General features: G+C 41.5%; 1 protein-coding gene across 6 annotated transcripts in view; it reads left to right on the plus strand.

Moving 5' to 3' along the window:
- The first annotated feature begins 6 nt into the window (after positions 1–6).
- myo18ab (myosin XVIIIA b) overlaps positions 7–25,572 on the plus strand; it is a 56,250-nt gene continuing 30,684 nt past the window's right edge. For 3 of the 6 annotated variants that reach the window (XM_056611999.1, XM_056611994.1, XM_056611995.1), the window contains exons 1-27: positions 7–92; positions 983–1,045; positions 1,544–1,615; positions 2,219–2,284; positions 2,954–3,041; positions 3,439–3,545; positions 5,455–5,631; positions 5,998–6,208; positions 6,953–7,095; positions 7,865–7,965; positions 8,636–8,699; positions 8,930–9,074; positions 11,127–11,291; positions 11,627–11,717; positions 12,186–12,378; positions 12,744–12,830; positions 13,571–13,712; positions 14,008–14,167; positions 15,236–15,422; positions 16,607–16,814; positions 17,059–17,168; positions 18,257–18,322; positions 18,592–18,720; positions 23,798–23,941; positions 24,257–24,346; positions 24,446–24,565; positions 25,063–25,174. In XM_056611999.1, coding sequence (XP_056467974.1) covers positions 21–92; positions 983–1,045; positions 1,544–1,615; positions 2,219–2,284; positions 2,954–3,041; positions 3,439–3,545; positions 5,455–5,631; positions 5,998–6,208; positions 6,953–7,095; positions 7,865–7,965; positions 8,636–8,699; positions 8,930–9,074; positions 11,127–11,291; positions 11,627–11,717; positions 12,186–12,378; positions 12,744–12,830; positions 13,571–13,712; positions 14,008–14,167; positions 15,236–15,422; positions 16,607–16,814; positions 17,059–17,168; positions 18,257–18,322; positions 18,592–18,720; positions 23,798–23,941; positions 24,257–24,346; positions 24,446–24,565; positions 25,063–25,174 — 3,313 coding nt within the window. In that variant the 5' untranslated portion in view covers positions 7–20. Of the gene's footprint in view, positions 93–982; positions 1,046–1,472; positions 1,616–2,218; positions 2,285–2,953; positions 3,042–3,438; positions 3,546–5,454; positions 5,632–5,997; positions 6,209–6,952; positions 7,096–7,864; positions 7,966–8,635; positions 8,700–8,929; positions 9,075–9,126; positions 9,942–11,126; positions 11,292–11,626; positions 11,718–12,185; positions 12,379–12,743; positions 12,831–13,570; positions 13,713–14,007; positions 14,168–15,235; positions 15,423–16,606; positions 16,815–17,058; positions 17,169–18,256; positions 18,323–18,591; positions 18,721–23,797; positions 23,942–24,256; positions 24,347–24,445; positions 24,566–25,062; positions 25,175–25,572 lie in introns of those variants that run through there. The other 3 variants (XM_056611996.1, XM_056611997.1, XM_056611998.1) reach the window with 3 other exon arrangements.

The raw sequence follows: 25,572 nt of genomic DNA on the forward strand, positions 1-25,572 counted from the left end.
GAACCTTATCATCCCCCTCCATGGCTAGTTCCTCCTCTCCCATTCAAGGATCCATCCCTTTCCAACCCCATGTTGCTGATGGAAAAGATAAGGTACTGTGTCTGCACTTGGCATGTACAATCAGCATTTGGCAATTGTCAAGAGTGGTTGCCTTATTGATGCATGAATTTCCAATAAATTGATTTTTTATGTTGAAGGTCACAAAAGGTATGTCTGTGTGAAGTGTTTAACATATTACATGGAGAGTACACAGAGAAATTGCTTTCCAGAGGCTTGCAGCCATCTCACTTTTTAGTTGTTTTTATTTACAATCCGCTGGTGAAGACAGAGTTCTGCAGATGTTTCACCTTATTATCAGGCCCTTAATCTTGCTGCCGATCACAAGACTTGTTCACTAAGTTAAATCATGAGGATATTTGATCAAAACAAGACTGTGGTAGTCTCAGTGGCCCAGAGTTTCGGTCTGTTCCTCAGAGATGCACGTTGAGCCAATTCCTCAAAGAAGCACTGTACTGTGGGATAGAGTTTGAAAGTACAAGTACAGTCTACCAAAATCTGTGGTTCTTAAGTCTAAATCTCTTCGCTGCTAGATGGAGTTCAAACATGTACTCGTGTCTGATACATATTGACAAGCAACCCTTCAGACACTACAGAAATCCATTAATTGTTTTTTTTATGATGGAGAGAAAGAAGTTCAGTTCATATTTTTGTTTTAGTCGCATGGTGTGTTTTTCATTCATTTGCAATTGTAGCTAATGGATTTGCAACTTTTGATGATTCATTGTGATCAATAACTTTGGGGGGGGCACTGCATATGTCCAAAGGTGTGCGTTTCTTACTAACCTTGCATGGTATTGGTTCCAAGATATCCCCATCAGTAGAAGGATATCAAGGATGTCTCTTGAAATAATTTTGGGGGCTTTGGCCATTGTCAACTTGTGTATTGCTGGGAGTCTGAACTTTTTGCTGTCCTGACCTTTAGGAGGTGCCGCTCAGCCCTACAGAGGAGGCTCAGATACGTCTGATGAGGATCTTCAGTGCTCCTGTAATATCTGTGCTCCATTTGTCCACCTTCTTACCCCTGTATACACATGTGCTTCTGTCAATATCTTCTCTGGGCCATTTTGGCTACTGCCATAATGACTAGTTTAGGAAGGTTAAGGTGCAAAGTGGCATATGTCTGTCAAATTTATGTTTACCTATGTAAATGTTGCCATATGTAGCTAGACTTACATGTAATATATGGATCTGAAAAGAGCACTTTGTAGGGACAGCACAACCTATTTTACCTTCTTCATAATGTAGTTCAATATAATATAATACAGCCTACAGTATTTTAATCTTATTTTAGCTGCATGCTGATCTAATGTTGTGTTTTTCCCTTAATTTTAGTTTTTAATATCTCTGAAATCATCATGCTGCTTGCTTTAATTGGTTAATCGCTAGTGACTGATACTAAGATGTATCGTCTGGTTTGACTCCCCATCCTCTCTTTCGTTTGTTTATTCATTCTTTTCTCTTTCTGTTGCTGTTTGGGGTAAAGCTGGAACCAGCAGATAGTGTGTCATCTGTCAGAGCTACTGTCCCCTTGGTAGTACCTCATGCCTCCATTCAGGTACCATTGCCCCTCGGACCAAGCCCCAGTCCTAATCCTTCCTGTCCTAGCAGGTCTTTGTGTGACATACAGGAAGATTAGATCAGCAGATGGCTCATCCTTGGAGTACGTTTCTTTCCATACATAACTCTGCAGTGTTTGCTGACTCCAAAAAAATGAGGGCACATGTCAAAAATCTTTTTTACCTTTTTGCTTCCTTTTCATACTGCTACCTTATTTTTTTCCCCTGACTTTTGATATATACTGGGAAGTTATTTCGAATTCTTGAGGAATACCGTTTCTGGAATTTGCTGTTCATTATTTGACCATATATAATTTACAGTTGAATTTCATACACCCATGCAAACATTTGCCTTTTCAGTGAGTGTTGGGTATGCAGGTTAAATGAGATGCTTGAAGCATGCGGTTCATATAAGGCAATGTGTTGTTGCAGAACTGAAGACAGTGATGGTTGCCTGATATACATTTGGTCTCAGAGGAGTCTGGCCTTTTCCATGAAATGTGTTGCCAGGTGTGTGAGAGAACTAGCCCTTTCTTTTCCTCTTCCTTGCATTGGTGACTTTTTACCTGTCCTTCCTTCTCATGCTGGCCAATCACTACTAGGATGTGGTGGAAGAGGACACTTTGGCCCTTCTACAGGCCTCCCACGCTGCAGTCCAGAAGCCCAAGGTCTGGCCTGCGTGTGATTTGACCCTCCGATATAATATTCATGTCACTTGACTGCAGTGGTCATAGTTAATTTAAGTACTTGAGTACTCTTCCTGTGCATGAGGATTGCAGTGTGCGCTGTACACACCGAACTGTGCAATGTGTTTGCATTGATTTACAAAGAAAAATGTGGCATTCTCATGAATCCACAATGACTAACATTTATATACAAGCATAGTTCTATTGTCTAGAGTTTGATGTGCACTCAATTGAATCATTCCTCTTCACTCCTGCTGCATGATGCCCTATTGGTGTTAATGTAAAGGTCAAGCTACCACCTTTCCATCCTGTCTTGTCACCGGTAGTTTATCTGTGTCACCTTCACTGTCTTGCTGTAACTTTTATACGCAAAGCAAATAAAAATATCAAATATCCACTTAATATCCAGTGATACACCGTAGTTTGCTGCATTGCGATGCATGTTCACCCTCGGGATGCATATGTAAGTTGTTGGTCTTTTCATGTGCCTCCTTGTCCAATGGTCTGACTGAGGCATTCATGTAGGCCTACATGAACAGATTGGACTAAAATGTTGGTGTGGAACCCACAAGAGTTTATTTTGATGTTTGTTCATTTACAATATGTTTGGGCAAGAGATTGATTTTTTTTCTTCCCCCTGTCTCCCATCAGGTGAAAACTGAGGAGCAGATAACCGCAGAGCAGGCATGGTTTGGCTCAGAAAAAGTTTGGCTGGTCCACAAGGATGGTTTCTCCCTAGGTAGGAGGTTTTTCTTCTTTTGACGTAAATAAGCTATATCAACAATGCATGCTCCTATTTAAAAAGGAAAACTAGCTTTAAGATTCAGATCAAATTCTAATAAAAACTAATAATATTGACTGTACCGATATAATTAGTTCTGACCAATGATTGCTTTTAATTGATTTCAGAGATGCTAAAAATATTATTATTCATATTATCTTTTTCATTATCCATTATCTGCACTATTTCAATGATTGATACAAAATAAATACAAAAGGTGTTCCCACATGGGAATACGAAATTAACATAAATCTTGAAAGGAACACTTTTACCAAATGTTTTACAAAAAATGCACATTTGGAGATTATTATAAGCATGTATTTAATAATGTATTGCTTTAAATGTTTCTATTCAGCCACGGTGTTGAAGACGGAGGCCGGCTCCCTTCCAGAGGGGAAGGTTAAAGTTAAACTGGAACATGATGGGACGATACTTGACGTGGATGAGGATGATGTAGAAAAGGTGAGGGGGCTGGGTGATATTGCAAAAAATATTATCACGATTATTTTATTGATATCGATATTAATCACGATATATGATTTGATACTGCTGCAGCCTGAAGAAACTAGAGTGTTCATTAGTTAAACCATACTTTTTTGTTTATAACCATATTTGTGATAAGGGAACATTTAATCACATTTAAATATAAACATTTAACTTCACAAACGTGTTTTATCTGCTTCCAACAGAACAATATAAGGTACCTTGTCTTGTAACCTATTGAAAATAATGTAAATATCTTTTTATTTTTTTATTTTATTTTTTTACTTTATTTTTTTTGATTTTTAATATCGAGCATTTATGCCTGATGCTTATCGTCGTAATCGACGTGAGTTTTATCGCGATTAATAATCATAATCGAATTATTGCCCAGCCCTAGAGGGTCTCTAAAATACATTTCAGGTTTATAGAGCTGTTTAGTCACTCCCCTTCCGACTGGCTGGTCACGGATGTCTGCATATTAGGGGTGTGACGATACACTCAGCTCACGAGACGAGACGAGACACGATATTCGGTTCACGAGAACGAGACGAGACGAGATTTTAAGAAAACTACAATGACAAAAAATATGACTGGACCAACAGACTTTTATTTAACCAAGTTGCACAAGCATTTTGAAATGTTTTATTATAACTCTTTACATGCATGAAATTGAAACTAAAACTAAAATTTATAAAAGTTGGAGTAAAATACATTTAATTAAATAATTGTATTTCTTTCAAGTGCAAACAATATTATGTGCGAAACCAAATCAAAGTTCTAATCCATCAATACAGAGTGCAAATAGTGCAAACAGAGTCTGACCAAGTATGTCACTGACAACTTGGTATTGTCCGTGTCTTATCAGTCACTCTACTGCCATTCATCATTTCCGCCGGGTACCCAAAATGTTGCCAAACAAATGATTGAAAAGTGGCGGGGGCATCTTTGACGGTATTACGGGTATTTTCCGACGTCATTCTGGCTGCCTATGGCTGCTTCCCCTGCTTCCCCTCCATCTCCTCCTCTTCTTCTTTTCCTTCTCCTTCGTTAGGTTCTGGCAGGCAATGACAATTCCTGCCCTGAAACCAAAATGAGTGTGAGAGTCACCAAAACCAAAAATAGCTATCTGTAAAGCAAAAATTCAAAAGCTGTGTGTGCACTTCGGTGCAATATATAGACATACTGTATATATATTTAGAAAACGGTTGGGGGTTACTTTTATTTATACTCCTTTTAAAGTTATAGCGGACCCACCAATCACAGAGCTGCATAGCATTTTCCTCCCCAACAACTGCAGGGTCAGCAGCATTCTGATAAAGGGGCTTATTATATTTAACCCAAAACAATATATATTTAAGACGAATTGAATAGGCTGTTTATTTCAGAAGGTTTGTTTCCTCAGAAACATTTTTGTGGGGACGGTTCCCCTGTGACCTCTATACACCTAGTCATTAATGCGAATGTTACCTGTTAAGTGGCAACTAAATGCATGTTCTTACTCAAATTAGATATATTGATTAGTGAGCCAAATAGAAATAGCATCCGTAATGTCCCCAATCGGCTTAAACACAATCGTTTGTCGATTTGCCAAAGAAGCAATCCATATTTGTCACATTATGAGCAGGACTTGCGGCTATGGACAATATGAATGAATGTGGAGACGATCAAGTTTCAAAGACCATGACGAAACAAAGAAAGCATTAATTGGTTTTATATTACAAGAATGAATTAAATTCTTCCTGTTGACTTAGGAGTAACTAAATGTTACTGTCTTAATGTATTTTTTTATTGAAACATCAATGGACAGAGCCTTGATTTTGTTATTGTATTCCTATAAATGTTCATATAATGTAGAACTTTATGATCCAACTGTCATCTTTGCATCAAGGCCAACCCTCCATCCTACGACCGGACTGAAGACCTATCCTCCCTGCTCTACCTCAATGAGTCCAGTATCATGCACTCCCTGAGGCAGCGCTACGGAGGCAATTTGATCCACACCTACGCCGGTCTAAACACCGTGGTCATCAACCCACTGAGTACAGCGTCTATGTACTCTGAGAAGGTGAGACACATGCATTTAGGAGTGATACTGTGCTCTTGTGGATCTTCAGAGCAGCAGAAACACTGCAATATTCAGATTACGCTTTTTTTTTAATCTCTCCCCCCTTTACCCTGTCTTTATCGCTTGTATTGAGGCCAATGTTAATTATAGGAGAGTTGTGAGCATGTGGGTAAGTGTGTTCATAAAAGCAAAAACCATCACAAGGTTACGTTTGGGAGTGTTACCTTTATGTTGGATAAAATTGCCACATTACCAATCATTAAGTATCATATTTTTTGTTTATTTTCCTGTCAAATGGAGGCTTATATTTTGCTTTTTTCTGAGTTTGCTCGTGATTCTCCATCTGCCGTTTCTGTCATTCTTCAGGTGATGCACATGTTTAAAGGTTGCCGACGCGAGGACACTGCCCCCCACATTTACTCCGTGGCCCAGACGGCGTACCGTAATTTACTGACTACACGCCAAGACCAGTCCATCGTGTTGCTTGGAAAGTCTGGCGGCGGCAAGACCACCAACTGCCAGCACCTGGTCCAATACCTTGTCTCTATTGCTGGTAGCACTGGCAAGATCTTTTCTGGTAAGTTTGTAATTTGTTCTCGACTTGATTAAGTACTCTTCTAGATTTTTTCACAGAGAGAATAAAATCATTAATGTCTTGGTATGTACGGATAAAATCATCCCCTTTGCAGCTTAACCATAATGAAAATGCAAGGATTTATTTATATGCCACTGACTACTTTATGCCAAACTGCCAACCGTGATCTTCTTAAGTTCCAAAAGTTTATTGTTTCTTAATGTCTTTACTTAGCTGAGGATTGAGGCTAGGTACCGAACTCGATTCTTTTAAGGTACCAAGTTTAACCCGATGTTCTTGATTGGTGCAATGTCTGAACAATGTCTGTAAACCATCTGTTGGGCACAATAGAAACAACCTAGCCTACACCCTAGTGCTACGGACAAGCAGGATTGCATGTTGTAATATCACGACATGCCAAACTGATATTGCAGATGTCCATAAACGTGGTGTCAGCAGACCAGTCAGGCGGTGTGACAGTTTTAGGTTTATTCTAGAAAGAGTTCTGCTAAATATGGTCAAATCATTTTATATTTGATTGGCCCTAGTATTAATAACATTTTTGCAAGAAATATATTCATAAATATGTTGTCAATCTTACAAATTTGGATATTTATCATTGCTTGAACGTTAGTATGAACAAGCAAAAGCGCAGAAATGTAAGATCAAATAGGTAGACATACTACTTCTCAATTATCATTCAGAAGCTAAAACAATGTTTTGTTTTGTTTGTTCTCGCTTTTGCAGCTGAAAAATGGCAGGCGGTGTACACCATTCTCGAAGCCTTTGGTAATAGCTCCACCTCCATGAACACAAACGCCAGTCGATTCTCACACATCATCTCCCTGGACTTTGACCAGGCTGGCCAAGTTGCCTCTGCTTCTATTCAGGTTTGAGCAGGCACATTTCCTTCGCTTTGTTGACTTAATTACTAAGAACTAATAAAGAAATCTATATTTGTATTATTTTCCGTTTGCTAGACCAGGTTCCCAACCTTTGACTTTAGATTAACCAATCAATTGTCATCAAGTCCTTTCGTGGACCACTTCATATGCAAATGGTAAAAAGTGGATTAATACACAAGCAGGGGCAGAGCAAAGAGTGCCAACGCTCCCTAAATACAGAACGATAACTGCAAGTCCATGGCCATAGGAAAACTTTTGAACAAACAAAACATCAGTGGAAAACATAACAATGGAAAACACTTGATGGAGAGCACCAAGTAACACTACTTTTGAAATAATAATAAGCCATCAAACTATATTTACTGAACAATATTTATAATATATTTATTTTACATTATCCATATTATTTCGCCATAATTGTAAATAAAAGTTCTAACAAAAACCTGAACTTATTATCTAATATTATGTGTTACAACCTGATAAAGAAGAAATAAATACTTAATCTATTAATACACGACCGTCACATATGGCATCTCGATGCACCATTCGTTATTAATCTTTCCAACAAACATAACAATGTTGTTAACTTTCTTTTTAAACAGGAAATATAAAAACGGATAAAGTTAATGACCATGCAATTTAACACTACATTTTGCAATCTGCACTGGGCCTTTAAAGAGCAGGAAAATAACGAAACTCTAATTGTATTATTTTTCTTAAACATGTAGGTAATCTGTCTCTTTCTCTCCTTCAGACCATGCTTCTTGAGAAGTTGAGGGTGACCAGGCGGCCTGCCACCGAGTCAACCTTCAACATCTTCTACTACATGATGGCTGGAGCCGACAGCAACCTCAGGTGTCTAGAATAGAAAATAATCATACGATTAATCCAGGTGCACCAAGGAAGCCATTTCACAGACCAATATGTGTCCAATTCACCCCATGATGCAGTGGAGTCATGCGCATGCTTAGTAGTCTGGTCAATGTTCAGAGAATACACACTGTTAGTTGCACAACGGTCAGAGAGATATTCTTTGTGATTGTCATTTTCTCAAAATACAATTTCCTGGAAAGCATAATTTCTTGTCATAATATATTTGTATAAAAATTAACAAAGGGTCTCACATTTCATATTTATGTTGATTGGTGGTTGTTTGGACCACCAATAACATAAAAAAATTGAACCCTTCTTGAGTTAATTTACATGTTACCTTTGCATAGAGCTGCGCATTTCGCACATGTCAAAGCCAGGTATTGGAAGGAATTTTCCAGATCCCTCTAATGATGGTATTGAATAATTTTTGGATAGATATTTAATCGAATATCGTGCAACCAAAATGTGAAATCTCATTTATATAATGTTTTATTATTTTTTTATATAATTGCATAGGGCAAGCTATTTGTTTGGAGGTTAACTACTCTGTATACAGTAGATTGACTACTTACTGAGTAGTCTATAATTGTACCCATTTACCCTATAAACAGCTTCTCACTCACTTTCTTTCCTTGTAACTAACCCTCGGCAGAACGGAGCTGCACTTCAACCATTTTGCAGAGAACAGTGCTTTTGGGATCCTGCCTCTGTCCAAGGTAATTACACAAGATGGAATGATTGATGGCGTGTCCCTCTGTCGGGTGACAATGTTTTGTAAGCACATGATTATAAAGAAAGTGTCTGATGTGTTGTTTATACATTGGCATAATTCTAGAGCTCCCTGTATCATTTTGTTAGGGCCTTGCATCACCACTCAAAATGATGCAAGTAAAAAAACAAAATGCCTATACAACCACAACTTCCTTGTTGACCTGTTTGATTGTAGGAAGATGAAAAGAAGCGGGCTGCCCAGCAGTTCACCAAGCTGCAGGCTGCCATGAAGGTTCTGGGTATCTCTGGCGAGGAGCAGAAGGCCCTCTGGCTCGTGTTGGGGGCCATTTACCACCTGGGAGCAGCAGGGGCCACAAAGGGTACCGAAAATGACGGCACAAAACACCTTCTGAGCAATGTCTTGTCTTGACTTGGCTTGGTTCAAATTAAGCAAGTGTAAAAACCTGGAGCCTATGCTCTAATTTTGGGGATAAGTGTTTTAACGGTTAAATAAGGGTTTAAAATTCACCTGGAAAAATGACCTTTAGAAGTTCGGAAAAATTATTATCATGATGAAAACAGAGTAAAAACCGGTGACATTTAGAGTATAACGTTTAACCCAAGCCGCCAATAGGGGTCAGACTAGACATATGCTCACTGCATGCATCCAGCAGTTTACTTCAGCTTTGTTCTTCAAAATGATTTTCCACTGCATGTTGTTCCACTTCTCACTAAATTGGAAGTTTTTTACTCACAAAAACACGCTTGTGAAGGTACATAAATTCATTCACGCGCACATCCTTTCCAAGGATCACCTCAACAGAGACGGCAGATTTTTGCTTTTAGCATAACTTTTACCACACAGATTTATTTGCAGCATGTTAAGAAGCATTTTTATACACATGAGGTGATGCAAAAGTTGGTAAGTTTGGTGCATCACTTCATCCCTGCCTGTTGAGTCACTTGCAACTTTTGACATTGTGCTGTTTAGTCAGCACAATACCTAGTTTCTTTGGATCCATCGTTCTGTTTCTCTTTCCAACAGGGACAACCAGAGCTTTTTATGTATTTTTCTTTTTGGTGTATTGTTTTCCAAACGTGGTGGGGAATACTGATATTTCGGAGTCTTATTTTACGTTGTGTTGCGTATGCAAATGGTTTGATACATAACCCTATTTCCTGTCTAACGTCCTTCTCTGCTTGCATGTTTGCATGCTGCGCCCTATCAAACGCAGAGGCAGATGAAGGTAATGGAAAAAAGTCATTCAACATCTTGTGTTACTTTCTTGTTTGTATATCCTGTCTTAATGGCTTTATCGCTCCTTCCAGACCTTTAGTCATTAGCATTTTTATTGTTTCTCCTCCCTACCCATCCCTGCTGTCTCTGTTCTTCCTTTCTTTCTCTCATCTTGTTCCTCTGTATACCTTTTCACACACTAACACATCCCTTAAGCCCCACAGTGCCATCCTTTTAAATAAAAGGATGGCTATGAAAGTCCCCAATATATGCACCTTCTGAAATGTCTTTGTTGCCAATACTCAATATATCGAACTGTTGTGATAGCATCAGACGAATAGAAAAACCAAGTCAAGATCAAAATCAATGTGTTTGATTTCTAAATCGGCTGAACCAGTCTTCTGGTTGGTTGGAAATATCTTGCCTGCTTCTACCAAGTCGCAAGGTCTTTTCCGTCCCTTTTGCAAGAGAGTCTGGCCTTTTGCCGTAAGCGGTCGATTTGAAGCCATGACCTTCAGCCTATCAGGTTAACCATTGTCACCAACAGTTATAACGTTTATTTCTGCTAAAACTGATGCAATTTCTGCATTGATACGACCATCTGCAGGAGTCAATGCTGAAATTAGTTCACCCCAACCAAACAAATGCATAGAAATGCTTGCAAACAGCTCATTAAATGTAGTATAAACTGTGTGTGCACATGTGTCGCGAGGTTTCAAAATATCTGTACAAATGCACCAATGTAGGTTGTTTTGAGTGAGCCCCAGGGGTTTCAAATGCAAATAATAGAAATACACATCACCTATAATGTTGATTTACTCATACAAGCATACTATTATAGGGCGGGTAAAGTTTCGTCAGGCTGGGCACCATCTTGTGAGACAGAACCAACCAACCAACAGAGGCAGGGACTTCTCCACATGGCTCGTTCACCGTAGCGCTTCACTCGTAGTAACGTCCACTTCACATTCACTATTTGCAACTCGAGGTACATTCACTGGGAGCCCAAACAGGGCAGGCCTTAACCTTTCATCGAGGTCAGGGTTAGGACAAGCACAGGTGTAGCTCATAACCCTAACTAAGGGTCTGCTCCTTAATGGGTCAGGGCACAGGCAGTAGACCCATCTTCACTTGTTTAGCTTCTCCCCTCAGTAAAAAGGGTAGGCTGTAATCGTCCCTATGCCGGATTCTTTAGCGGGACGCAAGCAGTTTGCCCGACACGAGTGGGCCCAGAAGGCGGCCTACCTGCTGGGCTGCAGCCTGGAGGAGCTCTCCTCCGCCATCTTCAAGCACCAGGCCAAAGGACTGCAGCGCTCCACCTCCTTCAGAGGAGGCCCTGAGGAGGCTGGCGATGGACCAGGTGCGCGTCTCATCTAAAGCTGGAGATTCATTTTAGATTTTATTTTATTGCGCTATGGTATAGGGCTTCACATTACTCCGGTACGGTATTGATACAATTTGAAAATATTGAAAAATCGATACAAATGTACAGCTGTATATGAAATAGTGGATTATTAGAACCACATAATGTGTTGTCATTTCAAAACGTTTGATTTATTGTTTTATCATGAAATTAGTATTATGAAACTGTTGTACAGCCCTCCCGATTTCTACGTCTTTTATTTTGCCCTAACGTCTCGTGTTTTTTCCTCTCTTACCTTGCATGTATCCTGCTGGTGTGTGACTGGCGCTCAGGTTCTAAGATCACTGCCCCGGAGTGTCTGGAGGCCATGGCCTCAGGCCTCTACTCTGAGCTCTTCACCTTGGTCATCTCCCTGGTGAACAGGTCTGCCCCCTCACTCTTTCACTCTCCCCCTCAGTCGCTCTCACTTATACTTTCAAACCATTGTTAGAGTTCTGATAGTCCAGTCACATTTTGAGGCTACATAAGCTGGTGGACTTCAATTGTTGCAACGTCATTTATTTTCTTTGTTAATTATATAAAATAAAGGACTCTGGCGTATCACTGTTAGCAGCACACCATCAAATGGTGAGCAAATGGGAGAAGAACTGCTCATTGCTCAAAATGTACTGTGCTATTGGGTTTGGATAAATTGATAGCTCCTACGAACACCACTGCGATGTAATACTTGACAGATGTGACCTCACAGACAGACGGACCACATCACATGTGGGGCCTGGTTGGCAATAATTAAGACTGCCTCAAGTTTGGTAGCTGTGTGCATATTTCTGCTTGTGTCAGTATTTTTACAACTGATAACTGATGTGGTGTGTGTTGTGTTGTATTCTCCAGGGCGCTGAAATCCAGTCAACACTCTCTGTGCTCCCTCCTGATTGTGGATACGCCAGGCTTCCAGAACCCACGCATGGCTCAGCGCCAGCGGGGAGCCACCTTTGAGGAGCTCTGCCACAATTATACCCAGGAGAGGCTGCAGACTCTCTTCCATGAGCGCACTTTTGTCCAGGAGCTGGAGAGATACAAGGAGGTGGTCCTGACGCTCTTACTCAAACTACACAAATCCCTTCTTGGCATGCTGAGAAATCCTTTACAAATTCAGAGTGCATGTCACCGAAACTCCACACGATCAGATAGAAAAATGTTTATGCATTATTTACTATTTAACAAAGGTATTGTTTTTCCCTCACAAAAATCTGTTTAGTTTTTCTCTCTATGTTGTCCATATATTCTCACTCAATATACTTGTATTTACTCACTCAACCATATCAAATCTAAAATTGATCTTCCTTATCTGAAATCATGAATTATTTTGATCATTTCTTTCTGTGTTATCAACATTAATGTAGGTGCCAAATATAACCCTTTCTCCCCCCCCCCCCCCCATGCATTTAGGAAAACATAGAGCTTGCTTTAGATGACATAGAGTCCAGCACCTCTAAGTCTGTAGCTGCTATTGATCAAGCCTCAGCCCAAACCCTGGTAAGCACACACAAACCACACATCCCTCATGAGGATTCCATTCATGCTTTCTTGCTTCTCAGCAAATGTGTTGACTATTGCTGATGCTGGTATTGACTTTTTAGAATGTTTTTTAATTCAACCTACCAAGGTTCTACCACCCTGTTCCTCTTCTAACTAACGCAATTATCATCATGTCGCTTGTTCACGCTCAGTTTCATGAACAACATCAGTCTTCATATTGAGATTCCTAATTGAGAGTTTTAAACACCAATTATATTATGCTGAGGGGGTGTTTGTCATATTCATTAAATAAGTATTTAAGGACATGCCTGTGAGTCAGAAAGAAAGAAAAGTATGTGCATGCTCAACCAAGACACTATGAATACATACGGTAGAAAATAAGTCCAGCTCAAAGCAAAAAGGAAAGTAAATAATTCACCTTTAAAAACAACTACAATTAGATTCAGTTGTCTTCTGGAATGAAGTGCATTCACCGCCACTGTGATAAACAAAATAAGACCCACTTGTTTCCAATGGATTACCATGGGCACACTTGACTTTCTAGGTGTCATTCATTTAACATTTAATGAGGATATATAAAACATATCTGAGCCAATATAATTAAAACAATGCATTGCTTTATGACATCCGTCATTATCAAACAACCGTTCTTAATAAAGCTCAGATGAAATGGTTGTATACTCAGTTGTGTTGTAAGTGTCCATCCTCACTTGACCCATACATGTATTTTCAAACAGGTGCGTACCTTAGCTAGGACGGATGAGGCGCGGGGCCTGCTGTGGCTGATGGAGGAGGAGGCGGTTCAGCCCGGGGGATCAGAGGAGACCCTGCTGGAGCGGCTATTCAGCTACTATGGCACCCCGCACGGAGAAAGCAACAGTAAGGGCCTGGGTCGCACCGCCGACAAAGCGGTCTGAAGTGCTAAGAACAGTGACCGACCACTGGATACAATTCAGGAGGGGTGATGGGGTGTAGGGGTTGAGCTTGGTGTATCACTGTAGGGGTGGGAGGCAGTTAGCTAGTGGAGGTGGATGTGGGAGGGGGTGATGGTAGGGTGTGGTGAATGTAAGATCTCTGGCAGCAGAGTTTGAAAGTGCCGGAGCCTATCCAGGGCTCTGTTGGGAATGTGATAAGATATAAGCTGACACTAAACACTCATCCACTCACTTTGCAGGGCCCAGCCTGCTGCTGAAAGGAGACAAGCCCCAGCACTTCCTGCTGGGCCACAGCTCTGGGACGGACTGGGTGGAGTACGACGCCCAGGGCTGGCTCAGCCACGCCAAGCAGAACCCCGCCTTCCAGAAAGCTGCCACACTGCTGCAGGACTCTCAAAAGTACGGCCACATTTACACCACTTTTACACCACATTTACACCACTTACACTCTGGCGCTGTTTCGTCAGCGCCAGAGCTAGTTTGGGCGTTTGAGACTGAATAGGCTCTGCCGGGAGCTAATCGGCAGCTAGAGGAATCATGGCATAACCTACGCAATTGGCGTATTCATATAGTTCAGGATATTCTGATTCGATTGTTATTTATTTACTGGTATATTTTCCTGTCTGGCCGTTTAGGAGCAGTATATTTGATTTATTAAGTAGAATAAGTATAACAGATACAATTCTTGGGGCCACATAATCAGACTGGAATTGTGGTTGGTGGGGGCCGAAATGTCAAAATAGTGCTAAGAGAGGCAAGTGTCAACTTTGGGGGACAAAAAATGGGCTTTTCCAAGCTGGCCTGAGCGGGGCGCTCGGGTGTTAGAGGGCCCAGGTTAGCATCGACACTAGGTTGAGATCTGACACTCGTCCCATTGGGAATGACGACACCTACAGCAATCTCTTTGGAGCTGATCATTTGAATAAGGCTTCTTACAACAAATAACCTGCATGTTTGACCCTTTGATCTTTGATGTTGATATTTATAGGACATGCATTTGTTTTGTAGGTAGTATAGTTATATTATATTATATAGGTATATTATTCATATAACTAATTTTTGTTATGTCATGTTTAATTGCTGTACACCCTTTGCTCCAGAATAATTAGTTGTCGAACACTTATCCATTTATTTTATGCAAATTATATTATCCAATAATAATTCTCACGTTTATAAATATAAAGAAAGAAAGGAAAATCCTTCAGTTTGAAAGAGAATGGTGCAGAATTGTTCAGAATCCTGAACCTATGGCCACCTGTATCCTCATTTACCTCCTCCTTGTGCTTCATTGACGTGACAATCACTGGCTGATTACCCGTATTGAGACTAGCATTTGGCTAGCACTTGTTTCACTGTGTTTGACAAGATGAAGATATATTTTTCCTTCTTAGCTGACAATTATTTTTTTCTCTTTGCTATCCTCATCCATCCTTGGACCACTACAACCATCAACGTGGATACCAACAGGAAGAACATCAGCGGGCTGTTCATGGGCCGGGCGGGCGGGGCCACGGTGCTCTCCGGCTCCATCGCCGGTCTGGAGGGGGGCTCGCAGCTGGCCCTGCGCCGGGCCACCAGCATGAGGAAGAACTTCACCACGGGCATGGCTGCCGTCAAGAAGAGGAGCCAGTGCATACAGATCAAGCTTCAAGTGGTGAGCAGACAAGACTGGCCTCTTCTCAGCTGCAGAGTACTAGACTTTTGTGGAACCTGGTTTATTTATATGATAATAATAGTTTATATTTTAATAATTTAGCAAACTAAAAATAGATACATCTAGACATGTTGCTGCATGCGCATTTTCTGAAGAAAATCTGTGGTTGCGGGAGCCAACTCGTCGTGTGCGCAATATTCTGTGAGTTTAACATGCTAATGCTAGCAGGGCTATTGAGCTAGCACGCCAAGTTTAAATTATTTTCTTTTTTTCGGATTGCGGGTTATATCGTCCCCGGTCGTCAAAGAGTTACTTTACGTTTTGGAGAACTGTTTACGCACGTTTTCTATACGTGTACCTACTTTAACAATTCTTGAGCTGTTTACCTTTGGAATGATTGAAGTCAGCGTTTGTTCCTCATCTAAAAAATAGCTCAGTGAGCACCTTCCAACAGTGGTAGTTTGAAAATGTCATTTTTTTAGCTTTCAAAGCAACACTTTCCACATAGCCTTAAGAAGATGTCCTTGATGGGCACACCAAAGTTGTCCCTTGGATTCTCTAAAGCAGACTTGTGATAGTTTGAATAATTGCAGCACATTTGCATCATCACATTTTTGCATAAATCTGACGTAATTCTGCCATTTCTTTTAATAATACCATATGGTTGGAGTGTGTACCAAATCTTAGGTCACAATGATCAATGTCAACGGACCTTATGGGTTCTTGAGGCACAAAGATTCAGCATATAAATAAGGCCCTGATACCAAGGGTCAGAAACCTTTTTTAAATTGGGTGGGGGGCGTGGCTGTTTAGGTTTGACCGCGAGTTATAGCGCCCCCTGTGGTCAAAGGGGATTTAATTTGACAAATCCCAGGTGTTCAGGTTCTGGGTGGTTGATTTTATTTCAAAATATATTTAAAAAATATATATATATTCACCAATTGCATCCTCACCTAAAGGGTACATTTACCTAGCAGGTGGTTCGTTGAATGTTGTTGTAGTGGTTTGTCAAATGAACCGCACAGTAGTAGTTTAGCCATCTGGATTAAAAAAACAAAACTTTTTTTTTTAATGCAGCAATAAGCTAGGGAATTTTTGTAATGCACTATCTGGGCCTTTAAACCGCCAAAGTAGGTCCTGTAAGATAAGGAATATATATTTATTTCTTGTTGTTTCTCTTTCAGGATGCATTAATTGACACAGTGCGCCGATCCAGGATACATTTTGTCCACTGCCTCCTTCCCAAAGTGGAGTCAGTAGGCGTGGTGGGGGACCCCCGAGTGTCTCACGGAGACACCCCCGACTCTGGCCTCATGACCCTTGACGTGGGCCTGCTCCGGGCCCAACTCCGGGGCTCTAAGCTACTAGATGCTCTGCGCATCTACAGGCAAGGTACAGCTTCTCCACTCCTCCCAGAGAAACAAAAATATATTTTTACACCCAGCTAGAACATTTTGGAGATCGTTGCTTAAATGCTTTAATATTTTCGTCACAAAATACATCATCCATGCTACATTTTCTTTCAATTATTTTCTGCTTTGCTGTAGAATTAAATTAATATTGATAAATATTCTTCCTGCCAAAATGCTCCTCTTGCTGTTCTTATCCACCATCCATTTGTCCTCACTCGCTTCAGGGTACCCTGATCACATGGTGTTCTCTGAATTCCGGCGACGCTTTGATGTGCTGGCGCCACACCTGACCAAAAAGCATGGGCATCACTACATTGTCACAGACGAAAGAAGGGTATGTTAGTTGATATTCTTACACCCACAAACACGTACACAGCTTTCTTACCGCTCGTTCTCAGTTGATTCTTCCCCTCTCCTCACCACTCCAAGAGGCACTCTTGTGTGTAATTAATTATGATTGCGCAGGCTGGCAGCATACGACCGCTGTACTGATTAATTACTGGCAGGGCGAAGTAGAGGTTTTGCGTTCCTCCACCCCCTCCTCCCCGCTCCTCTCTCTCTTTCTCTCCCTCTTGCTTCTCTTCTTGCTGTCTGCGTCGTTATCTTTCAAGTCCCTTTTGTTCAGGAGGTCGAGTGCTTCCTGCACATCTCCAAGCATATGATTAATGTCTTGCGCTGTCTTTTCTCGCTAGCCGGCACCTTTCAGCTATTAGCTATTTTTTTTAAAGGCGATTAAAGGAAGGGTTGCCCTAGGTGGTAGATCTAAAAGGTTTTAAACATTATATAATTTTTTGCATGCATTAATGAATTGAGCTATATATGTATCAAAATGTTTGTAGTATTTGTGGTCTTTTTTGATGGGCTGTGTAAAATGTTCAGAAGATATTTACCATCAAGCTTATTCAAAATGGGCCTCTGTACAAAACAAACACACAAACACAAAATATTTGTTTGCTAAATCCCAACCTGATTGTCCCTTTTTACCCAAACAACCCCTCTTTTCTCTCTCCGCATAACATCCTAGTTGTCTTCCATCATCTTGAAATAATGCCTAGCTGCCTCACCTGCTAGCTGTTGTTTGAATGTTACTGTGTGCACTTTAAGGATATCAACAGATTAAAATGTTTGATGTTTGCATAGAAGATTGAAATGTCAGGTGAAGCGGCGAGTCTTAAAATTCAGGGTGAGGAGGGAAGGTGTTAATCTATGTGGGTTGAATCTTGAACAGGGCGTTTGTTGTGGTTTGGAAAGCAGGTCACAAAATGTTCAGGCAACTAGAGGTAGACGGATCCCTGAAGACCCCCAGCTATTTATTTATAAGTGTGTGTGTGTGTGTGTGTGTGTGTGTGTGTGTGTGTGTGTGTGTGTGTGTGTGTGTGTGTGTGTGTGTGTGTGTGTGTGTGTGTGTGTGTGTGTGTGTAGGCAGTGGAGGAGCTGTTGGACTCTTTGGAACTGGAGAAGACCAACTACCACATGGGGCTTAGTAGAGTAAGTGAAAACTATTCTTATATGTTCTTCCTATCAGTTTTTATTGCTACCAATATTAAAATTATACTTAAGATTGCTTAAGACGTATGTGGGCTTTCTTTGTCTTAACTGAAAGTCAAAGTAATATAGCAGCAGGAGATTTCAATTTCAAGTCTTCCCGTTCGCTGCCAGGCATGTCCATTGCATTTATCTCATTGATTGTAGGAAGCGTAACGGGAAATTTGATCAACATATATCAATATTATGCACTGTTTCCGCGTTCCCTTCAGGTTTTCTTCAGAGCGGGGGCTCTCACCAAGTTGGAAGAGCAGCGTGACGTGCAGACCCGGAGGAACCTCACTCTGTTCCAGTCTGCTTGTCGTGGCTTCCTGGCCAGGCAGGCCTTCAAGAAAAGAAAGGTAACATGAATGCAGCACATAGTGGTTTCACCAGAAGCTGAACACAACCACAGAATTAGACCACTCGACTAAACTACGCAACTAATGGCGCATCTCTACCGGAGGGTGTGGTTCGTTTCGCCTCAGTCCAGTAGTGAGGGGGGGTTATAGCCCAGCTCAGTTCCGAGGTCGCGTTTCACCGCCGACAGTACCCTTATGGTAGGCCAGATGTCGATCGCCGCGGCAGCTACGTAAACATTGTGACATCATAGCAGCGCGACACAGTGTAGCCTGCTCAATAAAAAACAATGGAAAAGAGGAACGCGGCACAATAAACCAAGAGCTACCATGGAAGTTGTCCAGCAACAATTTCGGAACGTCTCCACCTCCTTGTTCGCCCAAGCTAAAGTTTTGCACGACATGCACCAGAATAATACCTCGCGGGTACTGTTTGTTTGTTTTTATCCCCATGTCGCCTGGAAGTGACGATTCTTTTGACCAATCAACGGAGGGTGTGTGCAGCTCGAACTTACCGGCACCCTTTCAGGCATCTCAGTACCCCAACGGAGGAGTACTGCCAGACGAGTGCGAGACGAGTACGGCTCAGTCCGGGTCATGCCCACTTTTGGTGGTGGAAACGCGATCCGGTGGAAATGCGCCATAAAGCACTCAACTAAACTTAACTGCAACAACAGAAGTCGTTGAGTGGTGTAAGTTTAGGGTTGGGGTTCACTTAAGTGGTGCATCTTTTTTGGCAGCAGTTGGACAAATTTTCACTCATAACCATCACTCTGACCACCGCGGGCATCGGTTGAGGGTGGCAGTGTTGAGCCAGTCCTTATTATAGTCTTCTTCTTCTACTTCTACTTCTTCTACTGCTTCTTCTTCTGTTGACATAGAAGCATGATCCGCAGATGTTAAAGCACTCATTCTTGCATTTATACATTTTGTTTGATGAAAAAAGCAGTTCTAGAATAAGTAATATCACTGAAATAGCTTAAATTGGAGGTTCAATGGAGTGCACTTTTGATCTGAGATAAGTTTCTGCACAGATAGCAGTACTATTTATTTTGCTTTTGAGTGGTTGGTAGTACCATTTGTTTTTGTGTATGATCTCGGAGCATAGGCTGGCTACAGAGACATGTTTTTTTTGACGGCCTGCTTATCGGGTGGGCAGCTAGCGGATCGGGAGGAAAGATCAGATGAATGTGATCATTTATGTTTCGGCCTAGAATTGCTGATACAACCTTTAAGGCAGAGCAGGAATAATCAAACTGTTATATCCTGTTATATCCACGGCAACAAACCACACATTTATGGTGGGTTCGTAACCCCTGCACAATCTACTGAGAGCAACCTTGAGAAGTACAATGTTAATAAAAAGGGTAAGCATTTTCTTAGATGTTTTAACCTGTAAAACGAAGTAACAAGGGAAATATAAGGTAACCAAACAAGGTATTCACAGCCCATGCACCGCCTATCTCAGCGGCCGCCCCTTTCAAGCGCATCACGGTTGTAGTCATTGCTCCTAGACGCAACTATGCATCGGGCAGGGGAGGGTCTTTGTTATTCAAACAGAGAGACAGACAGACACAGACGATAGGATAATGTTCGCTAATCAGCATATATTGAATCTGCCGTAACTTGACAATTTTTTACAATACCAAAACAATTTCTTGCAATCTTAATCAGGCAAGTCCATATATCATGTAAATCAAAATGTTTCTCATTTAAAGGTTGGGTATGGGATTTGTGAAACGCCAGCAGATTTTGAAAATACACAACTCAAATGGTCCTACCCCCTCTCCTTCAACGCTAACTCTGACTCCACCCATTCCAAGTACCTGGACGCGCAATCATGCACGAGCGCGAACACAGATGCGCGAGAGCGAGCCAGGCTAGCGCAGGTTTTCGTTAAACAACATGGCAACATTAAAAAAACAACATGGGGATGGTGGCGTCTTGTCTGCCATGGAAATTGTCTTCTACTGCTAGGTCCAAATGTGGATTAACTAGTTCCAGTAGCTACCGCAGGATAACAACAAACAGGAGCTTGCTCTGGGTCACGAGCTCTGGGTCACGAGTACTGCACGAAGGGGTCACGCGCGGGGGAGGGGGAGTGCAGTACGACCGTTTGATTGACGTACTTACTGACCAATGCAACTCGGTGGCTCTGGAAATCATTGGCTGGAGTTTTTCGAGCCCTGCCCGTTCCACAGATGATTGACTTGTTTAATTTTAATGTCAGTACTTCTAACTCAGTGGCTGTAAGTGGGTTATGATAAGGATTTCAAGTAATTCTGCAAAAATGGCCAAAAAAGTGAATTCCATACCCAACCTTTAAAGCTACTGTTCTGAAAAATTTATATTTTCTAGACTTTCCGATATGGGTCCCCAATGTACACCAGGTTCATCCATCTGTATATCAAAAATGTTTCTCATTTAAAGCTATTGTTCTGAAAAATAAACATTTCAAGGCTTTCCGAAATGGGTCCCCATGTACACCAGGTTCATCCTCCTCCCAAAACCATTTCTTGCAATCTTAATCAGGCCATATAAGTCCATATATCATGTATATCAAAAAATGTTTCATCAAAAATGTTACGGTGTGCATTAGGCATCATATAGTGATGCCTAATGCACACCGTAACATTTTGCGAAAACACCTAATAACGTACATTTCTGTTGTCTATCACTTTTGAAAAGGGTCTTGCTCACAATAAGGCACACATACTGTTTAAAAACACCAACACTGTTTTCAAAGAAGGTTCTCATACTGCCACATCAGCTGCAGTCGGAGTGCTCCCAGCTCTCAACAAAACAATATCTTGCACCAGCCATAATTGAGACCAAAAAATCGATTTGCTACTGCCCTGCCATTTCCAATCTGCTACGCTGGGCTTCTCGACTTGTATGAGACCCACTTTATTCTATTTGAATCTTTCTTTGAAAAAGTGGAATGATCTATAGCAGACAACCCCAATGATGTGAGTGGTCACACAACCCACTCATAGAGCACTCATTTGGAAAGCCATGGTACAAGGGCCAGCATCTGAACCACAGAATGCATTTATTTGCCTTTGATGTGGGAGATACGTACAAGATGAAAACAACTTGGATGGTGAATTTATTAAGGTGCACTTTACCTAGTGAAACATTACTAGGTTGACTGTTGACATGGACAATTATCCGGGACTCGATGTATATGGTTTAGTGCACTGTGAGGGCTTTCTTTTTGTCCTATATTCTTGCTGATTGAATTCACCCACGACCTCGCACCAGCCCAAACATGATCAGGCAGAATAGCTCTTACCGGCATAAAGGGACAGCATGGATACTGTCAGGGCCCTTTGGCACGTTAACCCAAGGGCGTAGGTTTGGTCTGAGCTTTGACACCAACCCCCCCCCCCCCCCCCCAAACACACACACACACACACACACACACACGCACACTAAATGAAATGACGTATGATGCAAGCCTGACTTTAACTTTGTTTGATGCATTATCTGCTGATGCATATGCACTAAAACATTTAGTATAGCATCATTTCAATTGTACACATCTGCATGGTAAACATAGACAAAGATTCCGTCCACCTATTCAATTATAAAACGGATCTGTCTCAAAAGACGTTTTTACACTGCCAAATATGCCCGTCTTATGCGCTCCTTTTTCCCGGCATGGCCCGTGCTTTTACATTGCCCGAGGTAAATTGCCCGCTTGAGCTAGCACCCCAATTTACCCTCCCGGACCCTGCACACATTGGCGGTTTCATTTTGATGTAAATGCGATTAGACGCTCCGCGGTGGGGAAGGGGGGCTTGGGTAGAGGTGTTGCTGCGTTGTCTAGACAGAGACAACGCAGTGATTTCAACATGAGTAGTTCTAGCTGGAGAAGGGCATGTGTTCATTCTATTGAAGTCTACGCAATACTATTGTATAGCCTACTATTTTTGGTTTTATAATTGCCATTTCACTATTTTCCTCAAATTCATGCACTGAATAGTGACCGGGTTGTGCGTGCTTGTGTCTGTGTGGTTATCTGGATTACATAGGATGTAGCACGCAAGTGATAACCAGTGATAACCAGATAAGACAGTGAAAACCGCGAGTTGCTGACCATCATGGGAGAGAAGGTGATGCAGGCGCATTAAACGAAGACGGGGAGAGATGATGCGATATACAAGAAAGACGCAGAGGAACTTACCTTCAAGAAGCCGCGACCGAACCGGCTGAGCAGTGTAAAATGGAAGGTGTATGTTGGGAGGCGGTACCGAAGTGGGAATTTAACCCTTTGTGTACCGCATGAGGTGCTTTTTTTTCGTTTCAACCTGAATATTGGTGGGGACATTTCAGTCGTCATTTGACATTGGTGGGGACACGTCCCCTGGTCCCCACCCAAATCTACGCCCTTGCGTTAACCTATGTTAACCTATGTTAACGCAAGGGCGTAGATTTGGGTGGGGAGTCTACTAAAAAGCCTCAAAGAATACGTCATGATATCTGTTAATGGAATAGTCATTTGATAAAAAATATATCATAGTGCATCTTGAAGAGGAGTTTGCTGCGATTTCAAATGTGTTTTGAATAGTCACCTATTCAATATGAGTGCCAGTGAAAACACAAGGTTGTAGTTTGAAACATACAGATAATTTGGCAAGATTTCCTGTGATTAAGGCTACCTGTGATGCGCCGCTTGTGTCATAATATTATCAGCTTCTGGCTGGGTACTAAATGGGGAGTAACCTGTCAGAGCCGCAATAGACGCTGAAAAAGTACCAAATTATCGACTAAACTACAATCTTGTGGAACACATTGGAAATCTTTGAATGCACATTTGAAGTGCATTCTTCTCACAGGAACAAAAGCTAGGTAACTCAAACTCTGCAAGTCAATTGAAGATGTTCACGGAAAGCAAATGCTAACCCAGCAAACTCCCCACCTGGTTGACAATGATGAGATTTTAAATTTTGACAGACATATTTACTCAATCATTTGCTGTATCAACACATCATTTTAAGGAACATAAAAATATACCCTCATACAATTGCCCCCACCCCCCATTTTCATCAACAATGTTTTTTTATGTTCCTTCCAGATTCAAAACCTGGCCATCCGCTGCATCCAGAAGAACATTAAGAAGAACCGTGGTGTGAAGGGCTGGCCGTGGTGGAAGCTCTTCACCACCGTCAGGCCTCTCATAGAGGTGCAGCTCACTGAGGAGCAGATCCGCGGCAAGGACGTGAGTGCTGCATTAATGATGATCGATGAGTTAATTATTAACAAACTGTATGCCTGGTTTCAGCCCCTGAATTACCAATCTATTCATAATAATATTTTGTTCTGGTTTCGGTTGCTTGGTTTCACTCAAATCAGCAGGAAATTTCACTGAGCCAATTAGTGTCTTGTAGGCGGGGCTTGAGACAAATGTGTGAGCAACAGAAATCAACACGTCTACTCCCTTTGTTAAACTTTTGATCCTGCCTTAAGTATCTTTAAGGTCTATGGATTTTGCTATTGAAGAGTAACTTCATGTGCAAAATGGTTTTCCGTCCAGGAGGAAATCCAGCAGCTGAAGCAGAGGTTGGAGAAGGTGGAGAAGGAGCGGAACGAGCTGAGACTTAACAGTGACCGGCTCGAGAGCCGGGTACGAAACACACACACACACGTCAATCCGGGGCTCCCAAACTATTTCACAAGGTAGAAAAACCGTGTGTTAACTCTTGGGTGTATATTTCTGAATCAGATCACAGAGCTATCATCAGAAGTCGCTGATGAGCGAAACACAGGCGAGTCTGCCTCACAGATGCTGGAGACGGAGACCTCTGACAGACTACGTTTGGAGAAGGACATGAAGGAACTGCAGGTACGTAGACCACACACACAGACACAGACAGACCCACTGTTCTTCCTAGAATAAGTTATATCACTGAAATAGCTTAAATTGGAGGTTTAATGGAGTGCACTTTTGATCTGAGATTAGTTTCTGCACAGATAGATTCCTTGTTGTCAAGATTGCCGGTGGCCTAAAAAACATGAATGTAAAATATACGTTGTTATTTTCAATGAGTCTCCTTTCTTAGTCAGCACTCAACCAGGTAATCATGACATTTTTTACTTCTTTGTAGCTTAAAATCAACATTAGATCATCAATATATTGATTCATTGTCATGTGAAGTAGGCCAATATAATTTGTCATGTCATGGTGGTTGCATTTATAACGCGCACACGCAGAAAGCAGAACGATTTTATGTCCGGATAAATTAACACCAGTGTGTGTCGAACATCTATAGGGCTCTTGTAAATTTTGTAGTTAATGAGATGTTCTCACAGTCAACCCATTTTCTCTCCCTCTGTCGCCAGACCAAGTTTGACAGTGTGAACAAACAGATGGAGTCGATGGAGATGGAAGTGATGGAAGCCTGCCTCATCAGGGCCTCCGAGCTCAACGGAGAGATGGACGATGATGACACAGGTTTGAACCACAAATGTCCAAAAAGCACATTCAGTACATTATCAAAGTGTGTTGCCAATATTGATGCATAGGAAGGTTTCGGGAACCATTGCTCTTAGTCATCTCACCTGCAGAACCACACCACTGATTGGAAGAAAGCATAATTCTGCACATTTTGTAACCATGTGTATTTCATAGTGATCAATGTATCCAAAATGTTATCTAAAACGCATGATAGTTATTCTCTATAGGTTAAAGTCGAAGTGTAGTTTTGATTTGTATAGTTAGTTCACATTTAGAAGCATATAAAGCTTTGCATCAAATTACATTTAGTGACCCCGGTTAATTCCTGCCAGCACTCATTTGCTGCATGTCCTCCTCTCTCTCTCTGTCATGAATAAAGCATACAAATGCAAAAA

Source organism: Gadus chalcogrammus, chromosome 16, assembly GCF_026213295.1.
Source record: "Gadus chalcogrammus isolate NIFS_2021 chromosome 16, NIFS_Gcha_1.0, whole genome shotgun sequence".
NCBI lineage: Eukaryota > Metazoa > Chordata > Actinopteri > Gadiformes > Gadidae > Gadus > Gadus chalcogrammus.